General features: G+C 44.1%; 1 protein-coding gene across 1 annotated transcript in view; it reads left to right on the top strand.

Annotated features, from left to right (window-relative positions):
- Positions 1–2,059: 2,059 nt before the first annotated feature.
- Positions 2,060–23,232, top strand: part of LOC101414490 (5-hydroxytryptamine receptor 5B-like) — a 65,596-nt gene continuing 44,423 nt past the window's right edge. Inside the window, exon 1 of the mRNA XM_004458044.2 lies at positions 2,060–2,827. Within this exon, the coding sequence (XP_004458101.2) occupies positions 2,060–2,827 (768 nt within the window). The remainder of the gene's footprint in view (positions 2,828–23,232) is intronic.

A 23,232-nucleotide genomic window follows, 5' to 3' on the forward strand; every position in this document is an offset into this window, starting at 1 on the left:
AAAGACTGCAAAATAAAAATGTGTCACGTATCTAAGTGGTACGATGTGAAGGCTTTTACATTTTTAATATTCTTTGCTCTTGCTGTAATGTTTGCTCAATAATATAGGATGAAAATTATTGTAAGAATATCTCCAAAGCTAGCCATTATTACCTTCTACAGGATTCTCTTCATGTCCATTTTCTCAAATAAATCTTCCAAACCTCAGCTCTCTCCATGCCCAGGTGCAAGCCCAGCCCCCTGCAGGGCTGTCACCAGCCTGCTTTCCCAGAGGGAATGCCTGCCGTTCGCAGGCTCTGAGATCCAGCCTTCCATTCATCTTGTCCAATATCCATATCCCTTCCAGAGGCTTCAGGAAAACTTGGGCAGCATCCTTCTCCAAGATGCTCCCTGGCCACAACTCCCCCCGGCTCTGTGATCCCTAGCCGCGTGGCACTTAACCCTTGGTGTTCAAGTCTTTTTATTTTGACTCCTTAGTGTGTTGCCTATAGAATGAGCATATAGAGTCTGTGCCCAGAAAGCACAAAGTACCTGACCTGAATGAGGGAGAGTAAAGGAGTAATGGAGAAGCATGTTACTGGAGGGCGCTGGAGCAGAGGAGACAGCCCCCGCAGGGCCCATCCCCCTGCAGGTTGCCTGTGCTGCCGGGGATGGCACTGCTTGGTGACAGGGCACTCCAGGACACCGGAGGAAAGCTGGTCCACCTGCTGCAGCCTATGTGGCCTTTCCAAATGGAGAGATGACCCTCAGTGGCCAGGGCCACGCCAGCCTCCTCTGAGCACCCTGCTCCACCAGGGTTTTTCCTGTTTCTAGAATGTTACTGAGAAGCCCGTGAATGACCGCCAGTCCTGATGTGCTGAAAAGAGAAGGGCCAGTTTGGGCTGTGTTCTTTATCTTTCTCTTTCACTTCCGGGGACCCAGATGCTGGAGCTTTATGTTGATTTCATTATGATTGCATTATTTTATTTCAGTGAGACGAAAACGGAGGACGGGGTAAGGGAATTTCACCTTTCCAACTGGACAAAATAACTTCAGCCTTCACGTGGAGATGAAGAACTGGAAGACACACAGACGTCCTGCGGGTCGGGAATGTTCGAACCTGAAAAGGGCGGACGGAGTGTTTGCGTGGGAACTTGATGCGGGCAGGATTAGAGCCGGCAGCGGGTTGAACCCTCACTCCCCGTCTTCTCAGCCCTCTGCAACCCTGCTTACTGGCTGCGCATTGTTTTCTGCGTAGCTCCAAGGAAGCAAGTTCTCCCGAGCACCATTAACCCCCGCAGGGCAGTTTGTGGAGTCCGCCGTGGCGGACGCAGCCAGGTTTAGAAGTTTCCTGATTGTATATCCCAGTACCTGAGTCCCTAGGTCAAGTACATGCACAGCTCGAGACTCGGGGATACCCCGCACCCTTCCGGCCGGAAGAGGGCGGGCCCCTGTGTGTCACAACGAGCCGCTAGCCCCGTCCGAGGCATCTGCCAAGGAATTCCTACACGTTTGTAAATCTTCTCTCCAGACCACCGCAGCGGGGTTCACTCTGCCCCGCGGAGGTGGGAGGCCAGCGGGGAACTGCGTGGAACCGGGCTCCCATTGGCGGGTGCTCCAGACTCCCGCCGCCCGCGCGCACACCGGCCTACCCCTAGAGCCGCCGCAGCCCCGGGACGCGGGCCCGGCGTGGGGGGAGCGGGGGTAACTCTCCAAGACCGCCCCTGCGCGGACACTCGGCTGCGCTCGGGGAGTCGCAGCCCCGCCGCCTCCAGCTGCCCCGGGGACCGCGAGGAGGTGGGAGAGCCTGGCGCGCCGCACTGCGCGGAGCTGACGGCGAGTCTCACTCCACTGGAAAAAGAGGGTCCACGAGGACCCCAGCACAGGCGCCAACGGGAGCTGGGAACGCAGCGTCTGCGGTCCCGAAGCGGGTGAACCAGAGTAGAGGGACCTGGACCGGCCTCGTCCCTCCCGGGGCACGCAGTGCCTGCCCCCGCGCCCTACCCTCCCCGTCCGCGCTGAGCCCCGGGGCCGCGCGTGCTGCCCCCGCCCGGGAGCCCGGATCCGGCTCGCCGCGCGCCATGGAGGCCGCTAACCTCTTCGTGGCAGCCGGCGGGTCTCCGGCACCCGAGGTCAGCAGCAGCAGCCCAAGCCCGCACGGGGTCGTCGGGTCGACCCCGGGTGGCGCCGCCCTGGCGGGCCGGGAGCAGCCCTTCTCCGTCTTTGCGGTGCTGGTGGTGACGCTGCTCGTGCTGCTGATCGTGGCCACCTTCCTGTGGAACCTGCTGGTGCTGGTGACCATCCTGCGCGTCCGCGCCTTCCATCGCGTGCCGCACAACCTGGTGGCCTCGACGGCCGTGTCGGACGCACTGGTGGCGGCGCTGGTGATGCCACTGAGCCTGGTGAGCGAGCTGTCGGCCGGGCGGCGTTGGCGGCTGGGCCGCAGCCTGTGCCACGTGTGGATCTCCTTCGACGTGCTGTGCTGCACCGCCAGCATCTGGAACGTGGCGGCCATCGCCCTGGACCGCTACTGGACCATCACGCGCCACCTGCAGTACACGCCGCGCACCCGCCGCCGCGCCTCGGCGCTCATGATCGCGCTCACCTGGGCGCTCTCGGCGCTCATCGCGCTGGCGCCGCTGCTCTTTGGCTGGGGCGAGGCGTACGACGCCCGGCTCCAGCGCTGCCAGGTGAGCCAAGAACCCTCTTACGCCGTCTTCTCCACCTGCGGCGCCTTCTACCTGCCGCTTGGCGTGGTGCTCTTCGTCTACTGGAAGATCTACAAGGCGGCCAAGTTCCGCTTCGGGCGCCGCCGCCGGGCTGTGCTGCCGCAGCCGGCCAAGGTGCAGGTGAGAGGCGGGCTGCGGAGTTGGGTGGGGGCGCGGGGGCGCTGAGGGAGGAGGCAGCTCCGTGCCAGGGAGAGTTGGTGGAAACTTGCTGGCCGCAGCAGACTTGGAGTTGGCAGTTCACCGTCTGCTTACCTGGAGGGTCCCAACCTGGTGCTCATGCAAAGGCTTCGCCACCTGCCAACCTGGCCGCAAGTGGAGGGTTTCACTGCCTGCGCTCTAGGGCCAGAGCCCGCGCTACAGCGCCGCGCGGCGGGGGCTGGAGGCGGGTCCAGCGCTTCTCCGTGGTGGGGAAAGGATGTCTGATTAATTAGCTGGATGCGCCTCCGTCGCGCTTCCCCTCCAGTCCTGTGTCCGCCTTAGCCCTGCAGCCGCCAGCTTCCTGGCCCCGGTTAGGACGTGCGGGTTGCCGGTGAGCTTGGTGTGGAAATTCCTCCTGCTGATAGGAAAGTTCCTGTAGCCATTCACCCCGTTTTTTCTTTCTCCGCTACACCTTAGTCCAATCTCTAGTAGTCTAGAGACAGTATTCCCCTTTGGCCAAGCAAGAAAGTGAAGATAAAAGATGATCCTGGCTTCACTTTCCTTTGACTATCCCAACCTCAGCGTTATTCTCTAGTAACTTTGGTACCAGACATACCTCTGGTTCCAATCCCGGTTCAGGACACGAAGGCAATTGCTGAATCCCTGTGGGTCCAGCTCTTCCTTCTTTTCCTTCTCTCTCCCTCCCTCCCTCTGTCTCTATCTCTCCCTCTGCCAGGTCACAATGGCATTTATTTTGGGTTTTAGAATTGCAATTCTGGGAGCACAGATTCAGCCAGCAACACAAATTGTGTCACATTGTGGTGGTTCAAGGCAAGGGTTTTTAAAGAAAAAGAAGATTGCATAAGTTGTTCGTTATTGGTGAATATTGGGCGGCTCAGCCAAATGAGCTTCAGGCTACAAGGTCTTTATCTTGTTTGTTCATGGTATCTGGTTGTCCTCAGGATTTTGAGGAGCACTGTTGCTTGAGGTTACCCACACTTTGGCAGTTTGTGATTGTATTAGTCGGGGTTCTCTAGGGAAATAGAATCAACAAGAGATATTTGTCAATAGTATGCGACTTTATATGAGTCTCTAACGTGACCATGGGGATGCACAAGTCCAGGTTCCGCAGACAGGCTGCAACCAGGGGCTCCGGTGAAAGTCCAGTGAAGGTCCTTGATGAGTTCTGGGAGACGTTGGCTATGCAGATAAGCTGGGAAATTCTCACTTAATGCTGGAATCACTTCCCTTTTTAAAGCATTCAACAGATTGGTTAAACCATCACTCACTGCTGATGGCAATCTCCCTGATTGATGTAATTATAACCAGCAGTCTATGATTTACCACTGCAGTAAAGTCAATGGTGACTAAAGTCATAAATGCTCTTGTATTGCAGTTAGCCCAGTGCTTGCTTGACCAAACAACTGGGCACAGTTACCTGGCCGAGTTGACACATTAGCCTAACCATCACAGTGATATTTGGCTGAGATCTGCCTAAGAGATGACTCCGTTTTAAATCTCTTAGCCATAGCAACTCTAGTTTCTTTGAAGTTTTTTTTTCACATTTCCACCTTTTGATCAAGAGCTTTCTCAGAAAGCGTTGCTGATCAGCATTTGGTACTAATCCGCAGGTGCCAGGGAGGCCCATTCCGGGAATAATACGCCATGTAGGGATAGGCAGTGAGTTTGTGTCCTGGCTGCTTTTTGTTTAAACAAGTTAATTCTTTCTTCAGAGAGCTCTTGGTGGGAACAGCACAAGATGGAGAATGATGTAAGGCAGCTGGCGCGTGCCTGGCACATGGTGGCGGGATTGAGAAGCCGATCAGCAGGGGCTTTGCCTGGTGGCCAGTCCACAGTGCCTGAGATAGGGCAGGAAATAGGAGATGGAGGAAGCTGCATGTGGCAGAACGTCTCTGGGCTGTATTTATTATTTTGTGGGAGCTTCCTGCCTTTTGGTCAGGCCCTGATAGGTGTTTGGCTTTCTCCTCACACCAGAAGCTGCAAACTTTTGGGAGAGTGGGGGTGGCAGGTATTCCAAGTAATAAGCCCCCTTGTCCTGGAGAATAATGTGATTTATTGCCCTTACTTTCAAAACAATATATGGACCAGGGAAAGGGTTCCTGAGGGGGGGGGGGGGGGGGAGAGGAAGAAGAGCATTATTTTGTTAGTTTTGTTTTAATTTTGGAAAAATTAACTAAGATACTTAGACTACTCACACAAATAGGTATATATATTTTAAAGTAGGCTTTTATTTCTTCATTAAATGGTAGAGGACTTTTGTAGCATAAAATAAGAAAGCCAGGACTATAATTGGAAAGCATTGGTAGAGGAGAGCTTTATTCAGAATTAATGATGTCTTTGAAAGTTCCCTTGGAAATGCCTGGGATGATTAGAGCTTTTCTGTCTGCTTGCCAGGGTAAGGCTGACTTTTAACAGCCACATCAATCCAATGTGTACCCAGATAAATTGTGGTGAAATTGACATGGAACAGGCTTACCTACCCTGAGTCTAGCCTTTGCTTTCGACAGGCCCCGCTCAGGCAGGGGACATAGGGAGGCTGTGACTGGGAGGGAACCTGGCCAGTGCAGGAGACCACTGGTGGGGAGAGAGAGTCCCAGGAGGCAGGGCAGGGTGGGGATTTAGCCACCCCCGAGAGGCGGACCCAGGCCAACCCCTTACCCTCTTTGGCCCTTAGTTCTCTCCTTTAATATAACAGCATTGGTGGAAGTCATGTTCAAAGGACTCTGGATCCTGTGATGCTGAGAATGTAGAAGAGAGAGCATCCCCAGAACATCTGTTTGTTTTAAGGCTCCAGCAAATCCCCACTCAAAATCCTGGGTAATGCTCCTGAGCCAGGTTTGCAAGCCCTCAGGCCGCAAGACACGCAAACCAAAATTTCAAATGATATGCCAGGAATGCTACCTGGTATCCAAAAGCTACTTTCCCCCTCCTGCCACCTGTCTCTGCACTCTAGGCTTGATGAGTAGAGTTAAATTTTGATCCTGCAAAGCATCTGTCCTGTGCTCTGTAGGTGATTGAAGCACCCCTCATGAAGGCTGAAGGCCTTGCTGACCAGACTGTGTATGTCCTTCATCTCTTTTAGAAGTCTGTGGCTACGTCCTGACACTAAAATAGTATCAGAAAGAGGCCTGCAGCAGCTCCTGGACTGTGGTGAATCTTTTTCGTCAGAATGTAGTTTTTGGAAATAGGGAAGGAGACCTTTTATTTAATCCTCATTTACCAGCCACCTTGGCATTAGTCAGGATAAGCTAAGGTCTGCTGTAAAGATACATAATCCCCAAACAAAGAAAAGTTTACTTCCCTCTCACTCAAAGTCCACTGTGGGTCAGGAAGTCCTCCTGAATAATTCTCTTCTGGGGTTCTAGATTGCTTGTCATCTTTTAGCTATGCTCTTCTCCACGGTTGCTGTGAAAAGAGAAGAGCTAGATGGAGATATACCAACTTGACACGGACACACGTCACTTCTGTTCCCAGTCCATTGGCCAGCCATTGGCTCTGAAATCTAGGGATGCACATGGATATTTGGTGAGCATTAACAGTCTTGGCACATGGCTCTCATTTTCTAGATGGGAATAAAAAGGCTTCACAATGTTACCTTATCCATGACTCACACGTCTATTTTTTTTCAGGTGACAAGATGTTATTACTCTTTTAAGTATTTTCAACAATCTAAACAAGTAAAAAATATTCTTAGCTCTCAGGTCTTACAAAAAACTGGGAGCTAGAAGGCCTGGTTTGCTGACGCCTGCCCTAGACAACATCTGATAGTACAAAGGTCCCTTTGACCACACAGTTCTTGAGTGGCAAAGCTGAAGTTCATACTAGGTCTAAAGGACTCCAAAGTCCCTTTATTCTTCATTGCCCCATGCTGTCTCCAGGAACTTGACTGCTGAGGACTGTCCCGCTGCTTACTGGCACCTCAGCATCATAGGAAAGGAGTAGGCAAAGCCCTGCCCAGCTGGTGGACCAGGAACAGGGTCCCAAAACTATGCATGGGAACTCACCTTTCCAGGAGATCTGAGCCCAGCTGAGCAGTGTCCCATTGTCAGGCACAGAGGCAGTGCCGGCTTCTCACAGGAGGTGGGGTCCATTCCAGCCCTGGCATCCTTTCTTTCAACCTCGTGTACTGAGCACCATGCATAGACTGTTATCTGCTCCCATCCCCAAGCAACCCCCATGGGTTCCATTCTGATTGTTTCCTGCCACCCTGTGCCCTTTACCCATTAGAAGAACAGGAAAGGGAAGCTGATAGAGACTGTTTTGCTTGGCTTTTAAAATGTGGCATCAAAAGTGCGTTTTACAGTTGCTTGTTTGATTTCTGTGTACAGGTTGAGACCAGGACCCAATTCTCCATTAGGCATATTCAGCACACTGCCTAGGGCCAAAGAATTTTTAGGGGCCAATGGAAATGTTTCATCTTTAATTTCTTTTTTTTTTTGAACTAGAAGAAAAATGAATAAAATAGTGATGCATAATAATGAATCTAGGGGGGTAGACGTGGCTCAAGCGATTGGGCTTTGGTCTACCATACGGAAAGACCCAGGTTCAATCCCCGGGGCCTCCTGGTAAAGGTGTGCCAGGTGCACTGAGCAATGCAGCAAGATGATGATGCAATGAAAGAGAGATGCAGGGGAGAGTCAAGGTGAGATGCGACAGAAACCGGTAACTGAGGTGGCGAAGCAGCACCTCTCTCCCACATTGGAGATCTCCAGGATCAAATCCCAGTGAAGCCTAGAGGAGAAAAACCAGAAGAGAAGACAAAAAGAAACAGATACAGAAGATCACACAGCAAATGAACACAGCAAAAACAGCAGGGGGTTAGGGAGAAATAATAATAATAATAATAATAAAGAATCTAGCTCGGATCATCAATGCAATGCAGTCATAAGATATGATAGTTCATATTTTGTAGGGTGGAAGAGACCCACAAAAGCAAAGGTGGTGGGAGCCGGTGAAAGTTGTAACAAATGCAACCCCACATTTATATGCTCAATTAATAAACATGTATTGGGAGACAGTATAGCACAGTGGTTAAGTGCATGGGACTTGAAAACAAGACCTGGATTCAAATTCATTTCTGTGCCACTTAGTAGCACTTTTACCAAGTGACATAACGTAGGTCTGCATTTCCCTTCCGTAAAATGGAAATATTATCATCTGCCTCATAATAGGAGTAAATGAGATCAGAGTAATACAGATCAGTGTGGGGGTTCTCTGCCCAGTGTACACAAAAGAGCCAATTATGTGACACTGGGGTTTCAAAGAGAGAAAGAGTTTATTGCCAAGTGCAAAGTAAGAACATCAGAAAGCCTATTGGCCAAAAATCTGTCTCTACAAACTGAAGAAATTTTCAGTGTTTTATAGCATTCAAACAGAAGCAGGCAGGGTCAGGATAATGAGAGCTGATGAGGTTAGAGATAGTATAATTACTGACCTTGTGCAGATTAATTACATGCTTGGTTTACTTGAAGTGTAAAGTTTAGGCTACTGTGCATGTCAGGTGGGCTAACTGATTAGCACTGCTTTGGTTTAGCAAAACTACTTAGAAATTGGGGTGGTCAGTTCTGGGCTGCCTCATTGCAATCAACAAGTGGGTTGTGTGCAAGGACACCCCACTTCAGGATGGCAAAAACAAGACAAGGGGATGCAAGCAGGGCCAATAATGAATTGCTTCCTTACTGATCAGCTAGTGAGTGAGGTTATCAGTTCCAAAACATAGTATCAGCATTAAAGAAACAAGGTATTTGGGTTACAGTTCTGTGAGTTTACAAAGTTACAGGTATCTGTCTCTGGTTACTTCAAGGCTATAATTCAATGAGCTATTACAGTTATTAGTATTTTCTTTTGGACTAAAGCACATTTGTTAACTTTTTAGTTATAATAGTGTATGTAGAGTACCTAAAATAGTAAGCCAGAAATGACGGCTGCTTGTATTATTTTAATAATTCCATTACTGCTATTACTTACCATCATATGTGACTCAGTTATCTATTGCTTGTGTAACAAATTTCCCCAAATAGTAGAGACTTAAAACAACAACAATGTATTAACTCACAGTTTCGGTGGGTCAGGAAGTTGGGAATGGCCTTGGTTTCCATCTTTCAAAGGCTTGACCGTGGCTAGGGGCTCCAGTTCATGACATCTGGCATGCTGGTTGGTAGGAGGCCTTATTCCTTGCCAAGAGGACCTCTCCCTGGGGCTGCCTGCCTGTGCTCACAACTGGCAGCAGGCATCCCACCAGGTCAAGCAATCCGAGAGAATGAAGCCTTTTACAGTGGAGTCTCAGAAGTCACCTGTCATACTGTCTCCATATTCTGTTCATTAAAAGAGAGTCACTAAGTTCCAGTCCACACTCAGAGGGAAGGGAATTCAGCTCCATTTTTTAGGAGGAATGTCAAAGAATTTATGGACATATTGAAAAACCGCCACGCTAAAGCACTTGATTCAGAATTACCTGATGGGCTCACTGACCTCCTGTGTACCAGACAATGTGCAGCCCCTGAGGTTTCAATAAACGAGCAAGCTACATACCTGCTCTCAAGGGATTAATTTTAGTTGACCATAATTATATATTATAAATGCAATAAAGTCTGTCTAGAGGACAGTGTTGCCTGAAAGACTGAATAGTGTTTGGAAAAGTACTTTCTAAATGTAGAGGGCAAAATAAATGTAACATTTTGAGCTATAGGGTTTGTGACAATTTGGATCGTGTTTTTGATAAACTTGTATTACAAAATATTTATAACTCTCTAAACCAATCCTGTGTGCTGACCTCTTGTTTGAATCATGACCTGTGGTTCTAAAGTTTGTGTGTTGTAAGCGATTAGTACCCACATAAGTCCAGGCCAACCTGAAATCTGTCCAGAACCTTTGTGTTTTTGTTGCTTGTCCAGTGTTTAGTTGTCATCTGGACCACCCCGAAGACCAAGAAATGTATGGGCTTGTGGATAGAACTGCAAGTGGGAGCTGATTTCAGCTTGAGCTCAGATATGGAAAGAGGGTGGTGGAAAATTGCCACCCTCTTTCTGATTCTGTCTATTAAAAGAACGGTTCACACGCATTCATATGCCAAACTACAAGATTATTTTGACTCCGTTATTAAACTGAATCAATTTGTATCTGATGAGAAATTGGCATTCAATCTAATTGGGATTCCCTTGTTCATAATAGTTTGTTGTTCTCTTCGAGCTTTCAGAACGCTCTATTTGTCTTTTGCATTCAATTGTGTAATCAATGTATGACTGGGTGTATTTTACTTCATGTTTATTCTGTTTTGTTTTCTCTCAGCTTCTTGGATGTGTATATTCACGTCTTTTGCCAAGTTTGGGCGGTTCTCTGTCATTCTTTGACTATTTCTTCCACGTCTTTCTTCTCTATCTGGGACTCCCATAATGTATATATCAGTGTGTTTGATGGTGTCCCATAGCTGTATTAGGCTATTTTTAATTTTAATATTTATTTTTTCTTTCTGCTCCTCAACCCGACTCATTTCAAGTGTCTTGCTTTCAACTTCACTGGTTTTCAGCTCTAATTGCTCTTGAAACTGTCCTGCACATATTTAATTTCAGTCATTGTGGTCTTTGACTCCAGAAATTGTTTGGTTCCTTGTTAAAATTTTTATGTCTTTACTTTGACTCTCATATTGTTCATTAATTGATATCTTTTAGTTCTTTCTCTGTACGTTCCTTCATCTCCTTGAGCATTTTTAAGACTATTTGAAAGACTTTGTTTGTTATGTCCACATTCTCATCTTTATTGGTGTTTTCTATATTTTTATCCTCTTTCTTTGAACGGGTCACCATTCCCTGTTTCTTTGTTTGCCTGGTACTCTTTTACTGCACAATTGTATATTTTAAAAAAATATTATTGAAGTATATCATTCATACATAAGCATACATAAAAAATACGTGTATAGTAAAATTTGTAAGCTTACAAAACAAATATGCATATCATTCAGGGCTCCCATACATCTCCCCACCACCACCACCTTACATTGTTGTGAGACATTTGTTACAAACTATGAAAGAGCATTGTCAAATTATTACTACTAACTATAGCCTATATCTAACATTTGTTGCATTTCCCCCCTCCCACCTGATTATTATAATAAAACCTGGGATTAGTATTATTTATTTGCTATATAGTTCATGAGAGAATGTTCTCATATTTGTTGTTTTTTTAAGATTTATTTTACTTATTTCTCTCCCCTTCCCCCCTATCCCGGTTGTCTGTTCTCTGTGTCTATTTGCTGCGTTGTCTTCTTTGTCTGCTTCTGTTGTTGTCAGTGGCATGGGAATCTGTGTTTCTTTTTGTTGCGTCATCTTGTTGTGTCAGCTCTCCGTGTGTGTGGCGCCATTCCTGGGCAGGCTGCACTTTCTTTCGCGCTGGACGGCTCTCCTTACGGGGCGCACTCCTTGCGCGTGGGGCTCCCCTACACGGGGGACACCCCTGCGTGGCAGGGCACTCCTTGCGCGCATCAGCACTGAGCATGGGCCAGCTGCACGCGGGTCAGGGAGGCCCGGGGTTTGAACCGCACGCCCTAACCACTGGGCCAAGTCCGCCCCCTCATATTTGTTGTTAACCACAATCCATCTTCTACCATTGGGATTCCCTGTGTTATACAGTCCCATACTTTATGCAATCCATTCAAAGTTTATACTCAGTGGCTCTCATTTTCATCAGAGTTGTGCTGTCATCACTTCAATTTTAGAACATTTTCATTAGTCCAAAAGGGAAAATCCCATACTCTCTTATGCCAGCCTATTGTTGTCCCTTAGAATTGATAAAATATCTTCTCTGTCATTGCTGCAAAAATATTACAATATTACGGTTAACTATCATCCATAAATTACATTAGTTCTAATTTCCCCATATATCGCCATATTCTTAACACTTTGTAAAAGAATATTTTTATATTTATGCTATTAACCACAGTCTTCATCCACCACCAAAATCACCGTTACATATTCCATAGTTTATTCTCTAGCTTCCTCTCAGTTGATATTTATGTCCACAGACTACCCTTTCTGCCACAGTCACATGTATAAATCAGCAATATAGTTACTCATTACAATGAGTTACCATCAGCTCTATTCATTTCCACACTTTTACAATAAACCTTATTAAAAATTCTACCTATTTTAAGCACCAGCTCCCATTCTCAACCCACATTCTATCTCCTAGTAACTATACTATAGCGTTTACCTCCATGACTTTACTCACCGTATTTTGTAAATATTAGTGAGACCATGCAATAGTTGTCCTTTTGTGTCTGACTTATTTCACTCAACATAATTTCTTCAATTTTTATCCATATTGTCATATGCATCTCAATTTCATTTATTCTTACAGCTGAATAGTGTTCTGTTGTAGGTATTAATACATACCACATTTTGTTTATCCACTCAGTTAATAGACCTCAGCAATTGTGACTAATGCTGCTATGAACCTCAGTGTGGAAATGTCAGACCACATCCTTGCTTTCAGTTCTTCTAAATATAAACCTGGTAATGGGATTTCTGGATCATATGGCAGTTCTATATTCAGTTTCTTGAGGTACCACCAAACTGTTTTCCACAGAGCCTGCACCATTCTGTATTCCCACTAATAATGAAGGAGTGCTCCTAATTCTCCACATCCTCTGCAGAACATGTAGTTTTCTGATTTGGGGAAAAAAAAAAAAAGCTCATTCCATAAGGTGTGAAATGGTATCTCATTGTAGTTTTTTTTTTAAAGATTTATTTAATTTTTATTTATTTTATTTCTCCCCCCTCCCCCCTTCCCCTTCCCTCCCTTGTTGTCTGCTTTCTTGTGTCTATTTTCTGTTGCATCATCTTGCTGCATCAGCTCTCCATGTGTGTGGTGCCACTCATGGCAGGCTGTACTTTTTGCTCAGGGCAGCTCTCCTCACAGGGCGCAATCCTTGTGCATGGGGCTCCCCTACTCAGAGGACACCCCTGCATGGCATGGCATTCTTTGTGCACAGCAGCACTGCGCGTGGGCCAGCTCATCACATGGGCCAGGAGGCCCTGGGTTTGAACCCTAGTCCTCCTATATGGTAGGAGGATGCTCTGTCAGTTGAGACGTATCTGTTTCCCTCATTGTAGTTTTGTTTTCTATTTCCCTAGTAGCTGGTGATGTTGAGCTTTTTTTTTTTTTTAATGTGCTTTTTAACATTTGAATTACCTCTTTGGCAAAATTCTATTAAAATCTTTTGTGCCTTTTTAATTGGGTTGCTTCTTTTTTTATCATTGAATTACATGATCTCTTTTTATAACATAGGTATCAAACTCTTATTGGATACATGGTTTGGATACGTGTTTTCCAAATATTTTCTCCCTTTGAGAAAGCTGCCTTTTACTTTCTTGACAAAGTGTTTTGAAGAAAAAAAGTGTTGAATTTTGAGGAGGCCCCATTTACCTTTTTTTTCTTCCATTGCTCATGCTGTGGGTGTAAGCTTTAAGAAACTGCCTACCACAATATCTTGAAGATGTTTCCCTACAGTTCATTCTAGGAGTTTTATCATAACAGCTTTATAACTAGGTCTTTGATCCATTTTGACTTAATTGTTGTATAAGATATAAAATAGGGGTCTTCTTTCTTTCTTTTGGATATGGATATCCAGTTCTCCCATCACCATTTGTTATGGCTCAGCTGTGTAAGCCTGACAGCCTCGTCAACAACAACAAAAAAATCACTTGCCCTTAGATGTGAGGGTCTAATTTCCAAGTTCTCTATTTGGTTCCATTGGTCAATCTGTCTATGGTATGCCAATACCATGCTGTTTTTTTTGCCACGTTAACTAAGTAATATGCTTTAAAGTCAGGAAGTGAGAATTCTCCAACTTTCTTCTTTTTACAGACATTTTTGGCTATTTGGGGCCCCTTATCCTTCCAATTAAATTTGAGAATTAGATTTTCCATTGCTGCAAAAAAGGCTGTTGGGATTTTTATTGGGGTCGTGTTGAATCTGTAAATTTATTTGGGTAGAATTGACATCTTAACGATATTTCTTTTTCCAGCCCGTGAATATAGAATGTCCTGTTTAGGTCTTTGGTTTCTTTTAGCAATGTTTTGTAGTTTTCTGAATACAGGGCCTTTTCTGAATACAGGGCCTTGGTTTAAGCTTATTCCTAAATATTTGGTTCTTTTAGTAGCTATTATGAATGGATTTTTTTCTGAATTCCTCCTCAGATTGCTCATTAGCAGTGTATAGAAATGCTACTGATTTTTACATATTGATTTTGAATCCTGCCATTTTGCTGAACTCGTCTATTAGATCTAGTACTTTGTTGTAGATTTTTTTTTGTGATTTTCTAGGTATAGGACCATATCATCAGCAAACCGCAAAAGCTTTACTTCTTTCTGTCGTACTTTGATGACTTTTATTTCCTTTTCCTTGCTTGATTGCTCTAGCTAGAACTTCTAGAATGATACTGAATAACAGTGGTGACATTGTGCAGCCTTAGCTTATTCCCAATCTCAGTGGGAAAGCTTTCATTCTTTCACTGTTGGTACAATGCTGGCTGTGGGTTTTTCATGTAGGTACTTTACCATGCTGAGGAAGCTTCCTTGTATTGCTATCATTTGGAGTGTTTTCATCAAGAAACCATGTTATATTTTGTGAAACGCCTTTTCTGCATCAATGGAGAGGATCATGATTTTTCTTCTTAATTTATTAATGTGGTTTATTACACTAATTGATTTTCTTGTGTTGAAGCACCCTTGCATAACAGGAATAAAACCTACTTGATTGTGGTATATAATGCTGTTGTATTCAATTTTCACTTAATTAGTTGAGGATTTTTGCATCTATATTCATTAGAGAAATTGGTCTATAATTTTTTTTTCTGGTAGTATCATTATCTGGTTTTGGTATTAGGGTGATGTTGGCTTCATAGAACAAACTTGTTTGCATTCCTTCTTGTTCAATTTTTTGGAAGAACTTGAGCAATATTAGTATTAGATCATCTTTGAATGATTGGTAGAATTCATAGGTGATGCCATCTGGTCCTGAACTTTTCATTTTTAGGAGGTTTTTGATGACTATTTCAACCTCTTTACTTGCTATTGGTTTGTTGAGCTCTTCTATTTCTTCTATGGTCAGTGGAAGTTGTTCATGTTTTTCTTGGAATTTGTCCATTTCATCTACATTGTCTAGTTTGTTGGCATACAGTTGTTTATAGTATCCTCTTATGAGCTCTCTTCTGCAGGGTCACTGATAGTGTCCCTCCTCTCATTTCTGATTTTATTTATTTGCATATTCTCTCTTTTTTCCTTTGTCAGTCTAACTAAGGGTTTGTAGATTTTGTTGATCTTCTCAAAGAACCAACTTTTGGCTTTGTTGATTCTCCCTATTGTTTTTTTTTGTTTTCAATTTCATTTATTTCTGCTCTGATCTGTTTTATTTCTTTCCTTCACCTTGGTTTGAGATTAGTGTACTGTTCTTTTTATAGTTCTTCCAAGTGTCCAGTTAAGTCTTTGATTTTAACTATTTCTTCTTTTTAAATGTAAGCATTGATGGCTATAAATTTCCATTTCAGCACTGCCTTTGATGTATCACATAGGTTTTGATATGTTGTGTTCTAGTTTTCATTCATCTCGAGATATTTGCTGATTTCTCTTGCATTTTGTTCTTTGACACATTGATTACAAGAGTGTGTTTTTTAACCTCCATATATTTTTTAATTTTCCCTTTTTCCATTTGTTGTTGATTTCTAGCTTCTTACACTATGATCAGAGAAAGTGCTTTTTATAATTTCAGTCATTTTAAATTTATGGAGACCTGTCTTGTAACTCAACATATGGTCAATCCTGGGGAAAGATCCATGGGCACTTGAAAAGAATCCTGCTGTTTTTGGGGTGTAATGCTCTATAAATGTCTGTTCATTTATCATAGTATTCAAGCTCTCTTATTTAAACTCTGTCTAGATGTTCTGTCCAATAATGAGAATGGTGCTTTGAAGTCTCCACCTATTATTGTAATGACATCTGTTTCTCCCTTTAGTTTTGCCAGTGTGCGCCTCATGTATCTTGGAGCACCCTGGTTACGTGCATAAGTATTTATTTATAGTTATTTCATTTTGGTGAATTACACCTTTTATTTAATATATAATGAACTTTCTCATCTCTTATAACAGTTTTTCATTTAAAATTTTTTGGTTACTATTTACATGGAATATCTTTTCCCAACTTTTCACTTTCAACCTGATTGTATCCTTACATCTGAGGTAAGTCTCCAAAAGAGAGTATATAGATGGCTCATATTTTTAAATCCATTCTATTAGTCTATTCTTTTGATTGGGGAATTCAACCCATTAATATTCAATGTTTTTACCATAAAGACTTACTTTGTCAATTTTATCCTTTGGCTTTCCATTGTCATATCTGATTATTGTCTGTCTTTTTATCCTTTAAGTTATTTTTACTAATAATCTTCAATTCTATACTTTTCCCCAAGTCTCTCATCCTTGTCTTTTCCTTTCATGCTTAGCACTCCCTTTAGTATCTATTGTAAATCTGGTCTTTGGTAACGTACACTCTCAGTTTTTGTTGTCTGTGGAAACTTTAAACTCACCCTCATTTTTGCAGGACAGTTTTGCCAGATAAACAATTCTTAGCTGGCAGTTTATCTCTTTCAGTACCTTAAATACATCATACCACTGCCTCCTCACTTCCATGGTTTCTAATGAGAGATTGACCAGTCTTATTGAGATTCTCTTGTATGTGATGTTTTTTCTCTTGCTGCATTCAAAATCCTCCTTATCTCTGGTATTTGTCATTCTGAATAATAGGTGTCTCAGAGTAGGTTTGTTCATATTTATTTTGTTTGGGGTAATTTGTCCTTGGATATTGGTATTTATGTCTTTCTTAAGGATTGGGAAGTTTTTGGTCATTATTTCCTCAAATTTTCTTTCTGTTCCTCTTCTCTTCTTCTATTGGAACACTGATAATGCATATGCTGGAATGATTCACATTGTCATTCAAATTCCTGAGACTCTGCTCCATTTTTTTCCATTTGTTTCTCTTTCTATTCTCTCTTTTCACGTTCAGATATTCTATCTTTGATTTCACTTATTCTTTTTCCATTTCAAATCTGCTGTTATATGCCTCTTATATATTTTTAATCTCAGCCATTGTGTCTTTCATTCTCATAAGGTCTGTTATTTTCTTTACAGACTTTCAAATTGTACCTTATGCTTTCCCAGTATTTCCTTAACATCCTTTGTCTCTTTAGTCATATTTTCCTTCAACTCCTTGAATTTATTTAGAAGATTTGTGTGATTATCATTGATTAGTTTTTTAAAATCCTTTGTCTCATCAGATTTTTGGTTTGATCCTTAGGCTAGACCATCTCATCTTGTTTCTGAGTGTGGCTTATAATTTTTTCTGGTATCTAGGCATCTGAATATGTTGGTGAATTTATTCTATAATTTTCTCTATCTCTAGTGGTTTGTTTTATGGCTCTTCTTTGATTTTTGTTTCAACTTATTCTAAGTCTTTAAAATTACCTTGCTTATTTTGTGAAAATAGGACCAGGAATTCATGAATGGAGCAGAGATCTGATCCAAAGGGTCTGGAACAAGACACTCCAAAAAGTGTCTTTTTCTCCTTACAATTTTCCAGGCAACCAGCAGATGGCGTTCACTGGTGAATTTTTCCATAAAATTGTCTCTTTCAACCTCCATTTTCCCAGAATTTTGGTCTGGCCAGAGCCAAGATCCAAAGTGGGCTCTGCTAGGCAACCTCACTCACTAAAAACCACCCTCTGTCCTCTGCTATACCCTCCCTCTTCCCAGGAATGAAGATGCCTATTCCTTTCTCAGTTGACTGTGGTGAGTCACAGGTTTACCCAGGCTGTTCACCTTGAGGGTGGGAAGTGGGTGTTGTTCCTGGCCGTGGAGGCTAGTAATTCATGGTTTTTGTTTTGGCTTTATCTCTCTGTTCCTCACCCTGCTGGATGCTGCAGAGCTCTTTCCTGGTCTGTACTCCCTTGGACAGCTTTTTGTCCTTTTCCCATTGGCTTTGTGAGAGAGTTTTGCCCTGACTACCTACTCCAATGCCATTTTCCCAGAAGTCTCCACTTCGTGTATGTGTGTGTGTGTATATAAATATATATATATTTTTTTTAATTATCCCCCCTTGTGGCTTTTTGCATGCTGTCTGCTCTCTGTGTCCATTCGCTGTGCGTTCTTCTGTGTCTGTATTTTATTTATTTTTATTTTCCCTCCCCCCTTGAAGCTTCCTTGCTGTCTGCTTCTCTGTGTCCATTTGCTGCAGGCTCTTCTGTGTTTTTGCTTGTCTCCCTTTTTTGTTGCGTCACCTTGCTAAGTCGGCTCTCCGTGGCACTTGTGGACTGGGCGGCACTCTGCAGCACTTGTAGGCCTGGCAGTGCTCTGCAGCATCTGTGGGTTGGGTGGTGCTCTGCGGCACTTGCAGGCTGGGCAGCTCTCCGCAGCGTGTGGGCGAGCCTGCCTTCACAAGGAGGCCCTGGGATTCGAACCCAGGGCCTCCCATATGGTAGACGGGAGCCCAACTGATTGAGCCACAGCCACTTCCCCACACTGTATATTTTAATATTTAAAATATTTAAATCTGGGATTTAATCCATGGGATATCTATTTCTTGGTTTTGTAACCAGCTGGTGATAACAGATTTTCTTGAGTGTCAATCCTCCTATCAGGAATGTCTGGCCAAGGCAAATGCAGTATACAGGGTTTTCTCTGTGTATCTGGGCCTCAGTCTTGTCCTGGGCTTTAGCTTGTTAGTTATTTTGGAGCTCCCCGGTTTATAGGAGTTAGGTTGACCATTTCGTTTCTCAGGAGACAGACCTCCCTTTCCTAGGTATATGAAGCCAATAGGCATTTATCCCCGTCTTTCCACTTCTATAGTTTTTCTCCTTCCTTTCATTGTCTCAAGCTTCTTTTGCCTAGAGAGCACATTCTTGGAGGAGGGTCACCTTGGAGAGGACTTTCCCACGTCAGTCTTTCCCAGCCAAAACAAGGCCAGAGACCCAAGAAGGTGATGCTGGCTGGCTCCAAAATACCCTGGAGAAGGCATCAGGATGCATGCCAAAACCTTCTCTGACAGCTTCCCAAAGCTGCACTTTCCCTGGCCTGCCCAGCAAATGCAACTCTTGTAGCCCTGAGGAAACACTGCATCTTTAAATCTCCCCTGCCTCTGCCCCCATCTGGGGAGGGTTGAAACAATAGCTACTGCTGTCTTTTTCTGGGATAGGATTGAAACAGTAGCTTCCCTCACAACTAGGACACAGTGATCTGAATTTGCTCATCAATAGGTAATCAATGATCAGCTATTCTAGCCCCTATTCTTGGAGAAGAGGGTTTTTATGTTCCTTTTTTGTCACTAGCCACTAGCCAGGGACTGGACTCCATGGTTGGCCTGCTTGGAGATAGGCACCAGAAGTGACCATGCAGAGGAAGCAAATTATAGTTCTTTACCATAATTTCTCAGCCTCTTCCTCCTACTCTTCCCTGGATGCTGTGCAGTGTTCTTCTGGCCTCTAGAGTTTCAAAATAGTGGTTTCAGACAGTTCTTGTCTGTTTAACACTTGTATTGATGGAAGGACTAAGTCCTGGAGCACCCTACTCTGCCATCTTCCCCAGATATCTAATTTTCCCCTTCCCTGCCCTACCCTGCCCTACCCCCCCCCCCATTGTTAGTGCTCACTGTCTGCTCTCTGTGTCTGTTTATTGTGTGCTTGTCTTCTTTTTAGGAGACATCAGGAACCGAACCCAGGACTTCCCATGTTGGAGGGAGGCACCAATCATTTGAGTCACCTCTGTTCCCTGCTTATTATGTCTCTCATTTTGTTTTCTTGTTGTGTTTCTTTGTTGTATCATCTTGTTGAGTTATCTTGTTGTGTCAGCTTGCTGCCTTGCATGACTTTTTTAGGTGGCACCAGGAACTAAACCTGGGATCTCCCATGTGGTAGGTGGGTGCCCAACTGCTTGAATCACTTCTGCTTCCCTAATCTACTTTTTGATGTTTATAATTTTTGATAGACTTCATTGTTCAGAGTAGCTGTGGGTTTACAGATGAATTATAGAAAGTACAGAGTTCCTATATACCCCCTGCACATACAGTTTTCCCTGTTACTAACATTTTACATTAGTGTGGTACATTTGTTACAACTGATGAACCAATATTATTATAATTATACTATTAACTAAAGGCCATTGTTTACATTAGGGTTCACTCTTTTTGTTGTATGGTTCTATGGGCTTAAAAAATTGTGTTTACATATATTCAACATAAAATTTCCCATTCTAACTTTCTTTTTTTTTAAGTTAAACTTTTTATGTTGAGATAATTGTAGATTCCCATGTAGTTGGAAGAAATAATACAGAGAGATACCATGTACTGTGTATTAGTTTCCTAGTGCTAAAACAAGTTCCATATAATGGGTTGGCTTAACAACAGGAATTTAATGGCTCCCAGTTTCAGGGGCTAGAAGGCTTGCATCCTTCTAACTGTTTTCAAGTATAAAATTTAGTGGGATTAATTATATTCACCATTTCGTGCTGATATCACCACTGTCTATCACCAAAACCTTTCTATCATCTCAAAACTTAATGAAGCTTAGATGGAAAAGCTCCAGACTCTATGAAAAGGTTGAGGCAAACTTTGGTTCTGCCATTCACTACTTGTGTGTCCTTGGCTGTGGGATGTGACTGCTCCCCCCTTCTCTGAATACCAAGCAGCTCTCCTTTCACATCAGGACTGAAGGGTACAAGGTACTACTAGTTGTGAATTCCACAGTTGGTATTCTTGCCTTCGGGTAAGGGGGTTCTAAACTCAGACTCAGAGCCCTCTTTGGCCTGAAGGCTGGGTTGTCAGACATGTGTGCAGAGGAGAGTCAAGGGTGAAGAGGCTGAGGAGGGCAATATCAAAGAGGAAAGAGGGAAAAGCTTAGGATGGCCCCTGAGCTGATTGCTAGATGTCCCAGAAGTTACCCAGGGAGCCACAGATGTCCATTCTGAAGCCATACCAGACATATCATCCATGATTGGCTCATTTTCCTTTGTGGCTGTTTCTGCAAAGATTTCATTCTCTTTCAACAATATTCTACATGGGATGTAGTAGGCTTATGCCAGAAAGCTATGAACACAAGCGATGGTGATTTGAAGCTGTATGTAACCCAGAAAGACATGTTCTTAAATTTGACCCATTCCCGTGGGTGTGAATGCATTGTAAGTAGGCCCTTTTGATGAGACTAGTTAGTTAGGGTGTGGCCCACTTCATTCTTGCAAGAAGCAAGAAGCTGAAACCAGCAGATCCTGGAGGAGAAGGGAGAGATCAGCAGACATTACCATGTGGCATGTGGCAGAGGAGCCAAGGATTGCTGGCACCAGTGTTCAGGAAGAAAACATTACCTTGATGATGACTTGATTTGGACATTTTCTCAGCCTCAAAACTGTAAGCTAATAAATTCACATTGTGCAAGCTGAGCCATTTCATGGTTTCTGCTTTAAGTAACCTTGGAAACTAAAACACAAGGCTTCTAGCAAACCGGCATCTTGATGGAACAAAGGGAAACTCTGGTAAAGGCTGCGGGGCCGGGAGCGGGGGGAGGTGGTATGTATGTTTTAAATGAACATGTGTAATCAATAGATTTGCCTTTTCTACTTTTCTTGTCCTAGGATCCCTTTGAACTGAATCACATCATCCATTCCTTTACATCATTAACATAATGAGGGTTTTGATTTGGGGGGAACTCTGGAATTTGCATTATCCAGTGGGTGGGAGCTCAAGTGTCTGAGAGTTCATTTAGGTTAGCAGAGAAATATCTGGAAATATGCCCATTCATGCACTTAGAGGGAGAAAAAGTCACCTTCCACTTCCTCTTATGCTCTGATAATATTTTTTCCCAACTGACAAGAGAATGCTAAATATTCATGAAGTGGCTTCAGGATGTCACGTTTCACCACTTACACTGCATGTGACCACTTGATGACAGTCAACTCCCATGGCATTGGTCAAAGTTCTCCTTTCTAAAGGGGAAAACTGCTCTCACCTGCCTGCAGGATGTCTGTAAAACCTAGGGGCACTAATTTAAGAGGGGCGCCTGGGCTGGCAGGGGCTGGGGCTGCAGACCAGAACTCATCTCCCCCTTCAGCATGCGTGTGTTTGCCATCGCAGATGCTAGTTGTCTTATTACTGGGATCACTTACCTTTGCCACCAGCAAAGGAAAGGGCTCTTTGCCTACAGAACCAGGGCTTGTTTTCTGATTGATTTAATGACTTTCCAAAATGATAGCGCTAGCATGTATGTGTGTGGGTATGTGGGTAGGGAGTAGTTGGTAGAAGAGACAGAACCGGAAGGCAGCAGGGAGTGAGGAGTTCTGGGTTTGTGGTTGTCAGGTCACCCACAAACTCCTCCACCCACTTAGCTCTGGCTCTCCTGATGTAAACAAAAGGAGACAAGTGAACGTGCTGTGAAAAATGTAAAGCACTCCATTGCCGCATGGTAGCCCTGCTTTGCCTGCTGCTCCATGGGAAACACAGCAACTGATGGATGCTTCCAGTTGTGTCTGGAAAAGCATCTGAACATGATGCTTGCCCAGGAGGCTCTTGCCTTACCACACAGAGCCCCAGCTGTGGCTGTGTCTGGCAGCAGTTTTTGAGGAAAGAGAAATGCAGATGCAGACCATTCTGTTGTAAGGATAAATTATTTTTTTTGTCTTTATTTTTTTAATATTACATTAAAAAAATATGAGGTCCCCATATACCCCCCCACTCCCCTCACCCCACTCCTCCCCCATAGCAACAATCTCCTCCATCATCATGAGACATTCATTGCATTTAGTGAATACATCTCAGGATAAATTATTAACTCAGCAGATGTTTCCTTCGTGGGTACCTTCTGGGTGCCAGGTAACTGTTGCCAGGTAGTGAGCAGGGAAGACGCAGTCCCTGCCTTCGGTCAGCCTGGACCGGGGCAGGGGGAGGTAGACATCACTTGTACGCACTCCAAAAGCTGCCAAAAGGAAAGCCTGGTCTCGTAACAGCGAGGCAAGATATTATTGTGACTAGCAATGGAAGACATTGTAGCATTGATGTGGAGACAGTGACCGCGGTAGTTGCTGAGGGCAGGGAGAGGGAAGAAGAGATGTGATGTGGAACATCTTCTGGAGTTGGAGTTGTCCTAAATGATACTGCAGGGACAGATGCCGGGCATTATATATCCTGCCATAACCCACTGGGTGGACTGGGGGAGAGTGTAAACTACAATGTAAACCACTATCCACACAGTGCAGCAGTGCTCCAAGATGTATTCACCAAATCAAAGAATGTGCCACAAAGATGAAAGAGGTTGTTAATGTGGGAGGAGTGTGTATGTGGGGA

The sequence above is a fragment of the Dasypus novemcinctus genome, chromosome 7, assembly GCF_030445035.2.
Source record: "Dasypus novemcinctus isolate mDasNov1 chromosome 7, mDasNov1.1.hap2, whole genome shotgun sequence".
Taxonomy (NCBI): domain Eukaryota; kingdom Metazoa; phylum Chordata; class Mammalia; order Cingulata; family Dasypodidae; genus Dasypus; species Dasypus novemcinctus.